The 8,932-nt window shown below is 37.2% G+C and overlaps 1 protein-coding gene across 1 annotated transcript; it reads left to right on the forward strand.

Moving 5' to 3' along the window:
- The first annotated feature begins 677 nt into the window (after positions 1 to 677).
- ERMN (ermin) lies at positions 678 to 8,028 on the forward strand. The gene is made up of 3 exons (XM_060627438.3): positions 678 to 1,158; positions 1,830 to 1,922; positions 4,889 to 8,028. Exons 1-3 carry the CDS (start codon positions 918 to 920, stop codon positions 5,404 to 5,406), a joined length of 852 nt encoding a protein of 283 aa, XP_060483421.1. The 5' UTR covers positions 678 to 917; the 3' UTR covers positions 5,407 to 8,028.
- The last annotated feature ends 904 nt before the right edge of the window (positions 8,029 to 8,932 follow it).

Raw genomic sequence — 8,932 nt, forward strand, 5'->3', positions numbered from 1 at the left:
AGCATCAGGTAATATCAATAGGGAATATCAAGAATAAATCTGACTGGGGAAAGGGAAAATTTCACGGAGGAAATTCTACTAGGGCTATAAAGGATGGGTTTGGGCTTCAGTAGACATAAATAAACTAAAGGAAAAGAAGCTACAGACCAAGTGGATTATTCTGAAATGTAAAATTTTTGGTATTAGCAAGATACAGCAAGATTTGTTTTTGTTTTTGTTTTGTGTTGTTTTGCTTCTACTTCGGTCTTTTTTCTGAGCTCCTGAAAGTACACCATGGAATCTGCTGCCAGAACCACTTACAATAAGGTCGTCCTGTTTACAGGTTCGGTAAGCTGTTTTTATTCTTTAATAAATGAGAAATGATGCCATTATCCCCTACAACATAGCTGAGGTTTTACTTGAACAAAATCCGTTTGGAAATGTTAAGCTGGTGACACAGAACTAATATGCCTCAAGGTGGTCATTCTCTCTGGATTAAAGCTGTGGAACAATTGTGGCTCCTGTTACAAGGAAAATGACAAAGGGCCATTATGAAAAGGGACAAAAATCTCTGTTCCCAGAGGGGGGACTGACAAGCTGAAAGTCCCCATCTACATGCCAACACAAAAGCCTGATTGCCTCAGATTGTTTGTTTATGTAAATCAAAAGGCTGCCATTAATTCAGCAAGTGGGGCTGCTCAGTGACAAAGAAGGTGGTGATTGGCCGGATGCTTGCTCGTGGGCTGGTGGCAAATCTAACAAATCCTATTGCTTTGGTTCTAAGCTCTATCTGGATACCTTTAAGAAAAGCAGCATTTATTATGTACTAAAGTAAATACTCTGTATTCTTAGAGTAGGGGTTGGAACGCTTCTATCAAGGACCTGTTCACTCAGTTTCCCCACAGCTGTCTCCACATTGTCTAGCTCAACTGCACATCATGACAGACGTTCCCGGGACATTCGGTCAGGCTGAGTGCAACGGGGATACACCACCTGAAAATGGTCAACAACCAATCCCTAAAACAAATGAGGGAGCCAGTGATGTGGATGGCACCCCACCATACTACCGGGTCGAACGCCGTCTTGAAGACTTACCCACAGAAGGAAATCAGGAGAAAAATGAAAAATTACAAGGGAATAGGCTTGTCAGCTGGTCCACCGATGGGGAGCTTCTCAAAGGTAAAGCATTTTCCTTGTCTTCGATTTGCTTGATTTGGCTTATAAACTCAGGATTCTCTTTTGATAAACCATTATGACAGGAATGTGCTGTCCTTCCTCCCACCCGTGTCCCAGACCTGAGCAATTGTTCTACTGGAGCTGGATAGCAGAAGGACAAAACTTCTGCCTCAGGTCAAATTCAGGCTTCTTTCTTTGATAGCTCTGGGACCCTAGACAACTCCCCTAGCCTCCTGAAGCCTTAGCTTTCTCTGTTAGCAGAAGGCAGAAATGACAGTACTGACATTTGTACGGTTGTTGCAAGGATTACTCAGTGTTGCTTAAACGTTTGCTGCCGTTATTTATCATTATTGTCTACAGCCCACATATTACTTAAGCAGAGGAAATTCAGTATTTCAAGTTTTTCTTCTGAAATATACCTGAACGTATCCCAGTTCATGGTTCTATGCCTTTATATAGATGTAAAGTGAGAGGTTATCCTTATGTTTATAAGTAGGAACCAATGAAGAAATGAATTGGAAGAAGTGAAATGGTTACTTTTAGGGATCACAATTGCAAATCAAATAGATCTACCTAGCTCGAGTCTAAATTGATAATTTATTTAATCCTGAATGGCTTTAAGTATTACGGGATTAATCTTGTGGGTGTCGGTTGTTTTTTGTTTTTCCCCTCAGAAAAACCAGAAGAGAATCTTTTTATTGTTCATAAGGCTGTGGCAGATCTTTCTCTCCAGGAAACGAGTAGCGATGAAATGACATTCAGAGGAGGTAAGACGAACTTCCATTTTGTACACCGAAATTGTTTGACTGAATATGGATGGCAGGTTTTGCATGGGATATTGCGTGAGTGTGGTGTTGAAAAAGCAATCCAGGCAATGCCTTCAAAAACTCAGAGCTGCTAGAGACAGATAAGGGAGTAGTCCTGATTATCTGTGGGTTTCACCTTAAGGAGTATTCTAGGAAGATCAAGACTAATACTGACTGGATTGGCATAACTGATTGACATGCCTTGACCTAACCATATGATATCAGTTTCTCAGTAAGTTAGTCCACTAAATCAACAACATCAACAACAACAGGTTTATTTAGTGTCTCCAAATCTGCGTCAGGTACCTAGCAAAATATGAATGTTTCATAAAGGGGTTTGTCCTAAAGTTTTACCTAAAATAACACTATAAATTTATTTGATCTGTAGAAAAATTCCAGGCCTCTGATGCAAGCAGAAGATGGTTATCTAATTCTTGTTAATGAAATCTCCCAGGTGATGAAGTTAATTTTAATTGTGTTCTTTCACAAAATGAGAGAATATTGATTTTTAAATTTTTTTTTAACGTTTATTTATTTTTGAGACAGAGAGAGACAGAGCATGAACGGGGGAGGGTCAGAGAGAGAGAGACACACACAATCTGAAACAGGCCCCAGGCTCTGAGCAGTCAGCACAGAGCCTGACGCAGGGCTTGAACTCACAGACCGCGAGATCATGACCTGAGCCAAAGTCGGACGCTTAACTGACTGAGCCACCCAGGCGCCCCAAGAGAATATTGATTTTTAAGAGACTTATATTTCAAATAAACTCAAGAGACTAAGAGACACAAAATCTTTCAGACTTTACTTCTGAGAAGATATCTATGTTGAAGCAATTTCCAAATCAAATACAGGATAAACACCTATTAATGAAGCACTCATTTCCTCTTTTGCCGCCATAAACATCTTGTCTCAAAACTGAAGTCAGTTCATTAGACCTGAGCGATTTAGCTTAGTTAAGACCTTAACAGGAAAAAATGTGGAAGAGATACATTTTAAAAAAAAAAAATATTAGAACATCGCATAAAATAATAGATACCAAAAAAGACAGGGATGTGACTGGCAGTTTCTTGGGTCTGTCCACTTTGCCTGGATGCCTCTCAGACTATCTTCTGTCCATATGTAGTGGTGGAACCTCCATTATTGTAGTAATGTAGTAAGGAACAACCATTTTTAAGCTTTTACATTATCACACGTCATTTATAAAACTTATGCCCCGTGAAGTGAATTAAATAACTTCTTTGCCCTAATCTTTCTGTTCCCAATGTAGCAAGTTCTCAGAGGCAGGGATGTCAAGGTCCATGAGGAGACCCTTTCAAATTTCTGATCAGGAAGTCTGCTGGAGACAACAGTTTGCTGGAATCTTTCATTTTTATCAAACAGAGAATGAATGCAATCTGGATTTTCAAGTAGATGGTCTCAGGGTGAATTTTTCCCAGAATAAATCCTTTTGTGTTTGGTGGAACATATGTTTTTCCTGTAAGACACATGTTGGTGTCTCCTGTTTTCACAATGACAAACAGCTATAAAGTCTCCAAAGAGAATACTCCTGGGTTGAAAATAGCAAGATGCTAAAAAAACTGAGGAAAAACTGTAATTTAAATTCAAGAAGGAATTTCGTGCGTGACAGCTCCAGGCCTGAGTCATGATATGAGCAAAAGGATCAGCTTCTTCTTCTTCTTCTTCTTCTTCTTCTTCTTCTTCTTCTTCTTTAAAGATCAGCTTCTTTGTTTCTGTGGGGGAAAAAAAGTGAATAAAAGAAAGCTTAATATTATAGCAAACATTCTAACATATATTTATTTATAATGTAAAGAACATTGACTAGGCACCAACATGCTGATAGGAACCGTGTATAACTAGTTAGGAATGATAATCCATCTTTACTTCTGTCTCTTTTTACGAGTTTACAATCTGGTTCCTGTAGTTGGGAAAACAAAACAATGAAAAAAAAATGAAAATTCTTAACTGGACATGGATTTGTGAACATCTTTCAGTAAAAGTAGAAAATCGTGGAGGGGAAAGGCACAGAGGAACATTGTCTCTCATTTTATTTTAAAGACTCTTATGGTGTTGAAAGGGAATAGTGAACCAAGGCCAAACAAGGGACAGAATCCAGACAATATCTTGGAGTCATGCATACGATAGACTGAAACTTCCCACAGAAGTCCCTTTAGAGGGGCACCTGGGTGGCTCAGTGGGTTAAGTATCTGACTTTGACCATGATCTCATGGTTCCTGAGTTTGAGCCCTCTATCGGGCTCTGGGCTGACAGCTCAGAGCCTGGAATCTGCTTCAGATTCTGTCTCCCTCTCTCTCTGCTCCTCCCCCACTCACGCTCTGTCTCTCTGTCGATGATAAATAAACATTAAGAACAAATTTAGAAAATATATATATAAAAGAAGTTCCTTTAGTGGTGAAAGCCTAGAGAACAACTTCCACTCTCCATTCTCTTATAATTAGTTCTCTTTAGCATGTAAAATAAATATTGTGCTGATATGCTGTAGTAATTGTGCAGATATGCTGATGTGATCTGCTTGAAAAGTGAAATTTGTGATGAATTAAGCCATGTAAAAGTCACTCCATGATAGCAAACCACTTGATTCAGTTGTCTTTAGGGACATGTCTAAAATGATAGGCCAATCTAGCTATATAGAGATGATCTCAGCATAATTTTTAAATCTAGGCTCTCCAGAAATCAGAGGCAGATCTTAGACTACATTGTGTGTGCTTTGGGGGACTTGGTGTTATAGTTAGCCTAGCATTTGACTCCTGACCACCCATGGCCCAAACTAATTAGATGGTGCAACCGATTTTATTGTGTAAAACATACCCATAGCCCACAGAATAATATCCTATAAAGAATATTGTGGGGAAATGATTGTCCAGAAAGGTAATTTAAAGAATAACAGCTGGGTATTGATTTTGCTACAGGGTATCAATGGAAGAAGATTCCTCTGAGCGTCAGTAACCAGGAAATAAGTAGACAGGAAAGGATTGCTGAACAATCTCTAGAAGAGAAAGGAGAGGAGGACGGGAAGAACAAAGCTCATCAAGCAACTGAAATTGAATGGTTGGGATATCGGAAACCTAGCCAAGTCGATGTGTTGCATTCTAAACATGAGGAGGAGCAAGAGGTTTGGGATGAAGAAATTAATAACGATGATGATGATGGTTGCAATGATGACGAAGATGAAGTTCGAGTGATAGAATTTCAGAAAAAAAGTGTTGAAGATTCCCAATTAAAAGAGGAAGGAAATGCAAATGAGGACTCCCCACTGAGCAGCCCTAGTTCCCAACCTGTGACACCTGATGAGCAGCCAACCTTTGAGAAGAAGAGTGATATCTCCAGAAATGCTTATTCAAGATACAATACAATATCCTATCGGAAAATCAGGAAGGGGAACACCAAACAAAGAATTGATGAATTCGAGTCAATGATGCATTTATAAACTAAATGGAACTGAGAAGTTCTTGTGCCCACTAAAGCAAAAGCTAATTCTGTTTTCCTGAGATGCGTCTTTGCCTGCCTTATTTGAGTCATCCCCTTTAAAGATGTCAGAGGTTAACCCCTGCTTCACTGTAGAATAATATGGAAATAACCCTAGACAAAATTTAGTCTGGTAACCTCAAATCAAAACGCTTTAGATTCATTCTTGGGCATTTGCTTTTTAAAACTTTACTAATATAGCTTCGTGTGGTAAGCACTAGATAGCAAACAGCAAGCACTCTTGGAGACTGTGGCATGATTCGGCTTTAAAAGTAGCAACACTGGAAAACACAGTCTTCAAATGAAAGAGGACTCTTAGAAATGACCTGTATTTCTTTTGGTATCTTTCTTCCTGTACATTGAGGGTGCTGGAAAGACTGGTTCATTTCTCTTTCTTTTAAATATGCTTTTATAGACTCTGGCAATAAGCTTTCCAAAATACTTTGCCTTTCTTATTATCTTCAGAAAAGATTTTAAGTGGTTTTCCTTGGCATCTACAGAGTGAAAACTCTGTATAGGCCTCCTTCGTAGGTGTTATCATTCACTGAATTTTCTCACTAGAGGGGCTGAGCAATTGTCAGTCAGGACAATTGTGTTGACTAAATGTTGGCTTTATGTTCTCAGGATGAATGAAATTCATTGTAAGGTTGGTACAAGGAGGGGCTAGAAGATGGGTGGGCAATAGATTAAAGAGTCAGATAGTTTATTTCTGTGACGGAAAATAAAATCTCATCTGGCATAGTTAAATTCACAAAAAATGAAAATGACAGCTTCGGTGAAATTTTAAGAGGATATCCTTCTCTATTACTATACTTGCTCTTATTAACAGTATCTCAGAAGAATTTTCTTTCCTTAGAAACCCAAGAGAAGTCTCGTCATAACTGTACTAGTTACTATGAAAATGGAAATAATTATCTTAGGGTATTTTCAAAGTAGAGCGTGAGCCTGTATTTTTAGTGAGAAAGCTCTGATAGTTGGGAATATATAATTTACTGGACCTCAGCCCAAATCAAGATGCTTAAAATTGTACTTATGGAGCTTCACTCAAACCGGTGTGTCAAATAATGTATTGAATATTTATGAAAAGGGAGAGTCTATATTTATACTCTTAGATAGTTTCATAATTTTTCATTTCATGCTTCCATATATATCACTCTGAACTTTCTGTCACCACCGTTAAAGATATTTTTGGCCCTGCAAATAAAAAGACAATTCCTTATTGTCTGAATGTAATACAGTCTTCATTGTACTATTCAACCCTTTGTTTATTTCTTTTTCATTTTGTGAAAAACCCTGGGTTAGCCCTTCTTAGATTATTGCTTATTTATGTGTAACAAATCCTGCACATTCTAATGGAAATTTCTTTAATTCTTCCTGGTCATATATTTCCAGGGTATCATGTACTATTATTTACTGTTTACAAGACTCAATTTTGAATTCAAGATTGAAGTGCTCCTTTTATTCTTTCAAACAGATATTTTGCAACCTGATCACGTAAAAGTTCTGTCACTCTTCATCTGTGGAACTTAAAGATTTCATTCTTGACAATGCAAGTTCTCAGAATAAAGCCAGGGAAATCAGGTCTTTCTTGATAAATTTAGGTAGAAGATTAGTGCACTAGGACAATTTCCTATTTATTTAGATCCTCTAAATCATTCCACCCGGACAACCTATTTTCTTTTCTGGATTACTGATGACCCCTACAATTTTCCACTTAACTTCAAAACACAGTATTGTGTTTTCCATCATGGAATAGGAGCATTTTGTTAACCTACCATCAGCAGAGCCTATATTATGAACTGTTCCAGCAGAAGTGTTGAATCCCTGTGGAATCTGAGTGAGGTGGGTGGTCTACGGCCACCATCTATAGTGTGACACGGCCAAGCACCTAGCTCTTATGGGGATCCAACGCCTAGTAACCGTGGCCTTTTTAGCTTTGTGCTCTTACCAAAAATTAACCAACCACAAAATATTTTGTCAACAAAGACTTTTTCAGGGTAAGCTCAATGAGTAAATGCTTAGTGCTCATGGATGAGGCAGTGTAGTTGCAAAAGAGCACTGAAACTATTCTTTGACATTAATGCCCACTGCCCTGTGCTGCCATCTTACACGAAGGCCACAGACTTGAGTGATTATAAGTAACATGATGGGGTTAGATGACTGTTTGATTCTTCATAACCTAGGAAAGGCAAGGGTATGATTCAGATTGCACGAGGGATATTTGACATATTAGACACTCCTATGGGATAAATTAGAACATAAATTGGTAATTATACTGGAAGATTTACTGCTTTTGTGATTCAAGCTTTGAGGGTGGAAGAAGGACTCTGGTACCTGGTAGGAGGGAAATTGGTTTATTGTGAGAATGTTGATACTCCTTACACGAGTTTTAATTTTTCTTAGTTTTTGGGTGAACAGGAATTAATAAAAAGCTCTGTTTCATAGTCAATATAAAATTCACCTTTCATATAATGCTACATTTAAAGACATGGAATATGTCTGAATCTGTCTATCATCTGTCTACAACTTAAATAAAAAAATTGCTGTGTCTGACTTGCTCTCCATAAAAGTTTGTGTCCTTGTTTTTGGTGTCTAGAATTTATTTTCTTTAGCTGCTTTTTAAAATGTAGAAAGAGCCCTTGCATATCAACAGCTACTAAAGATTATTCATAAATGCTGTTTAGAAATCAACAGAACACCTTATTTAAAATCAAAACAGCATTATTTATTTCAAAAAGGTCTTAAAATGGTTGTGTAGAAAATTGCAAAAAAAAAATTTCTGGTGGATATATATGTAATGTTCATAAAAAAAAAAGCTTTATTATTTTTAAAGGAACTGAGCCCTTGTTTTAGATACATCTTAATTCCAATAACTTGAAAAACATATGTGTGTGTGTATATATATATATATATATATATATATCTTTATAGTCATCAAGGTAATACATTTAAACCATGATGACACTTTTATAGTAATTGTTTCTGCATATTCACATGGGGTAGTACTTTTGGCACATTTTCTAATGAAGAACGGACATTGAAGTTTTTCAAAGTGATAGGAAAAAATATTTAAAATACATAATAATAGAGAATTATGGAAAAAGATGAAGCACTGGGGTATCATAAAGAAGAAATATGTTTGACCATATGAGAAAGGCAACTACTTTTAAAGCCTTAACTTTCATTGCTCTATAAAAACAAGAGGGTTATAAAAAGTAATGTCAAAAGTTACAGCAAACATTTGCCAATATTAAAATATCAGACAGTAACATAATAAATATGAATACCAATATTCATATTTGGTGTGACATATCAGACAGTAACATAATAAATATGAATACCAATGCGTATATAGCTCATGAAGAACACGAGGCGACTAAGCCATACAATCAATGTAAACACAATGACGTGGGCAGTAATCAACAGCAGCGGTCACCGAACAGATAGATACGTGGCAAGTTACAAAATCAAAGGATGATATCTAGTAA

This window comes from Panthera onca, chromosome C1, assembly GCF_046562875.1.
Source record: "Panthera onca isolate mPanOnc1 chromosome C1, mPanOnc1 haplotype 2, whole genome shotgun sequence".
NCBI lineage: Eukaryota > Metazoa > Chordata > Mammalia > Carnivora > Felidae > Panthera > Panthera onca.

What these genes read in the sequence shown, in the direction of transcription:
- ERMN (XM_060627438.3), top strand. Translation starts at nt 918, where the DNA reads ATGACAGACGTTCCCGGGACATTCGGTCAGGCTGAGTGCAACGGGGAT. An exon ending in CGATGGGGAGCTTCTCAAAG is followed by an intron (nt 1,159 to 1,829) that starts GTAAAGCATTTT and finishes TTTTCCCCTCAG; the next exon opens with AAAAACCAGAAGAGAATCTT. An exon ending in TGAAATGACATTCAGAGGAG is followed by an intron (nt 1,923 to 4,888) that starts GTAAGACGAACT and finishes ATTTTGCTACAG; the next exon opens with GGTATCAATGGAAGAAGATT.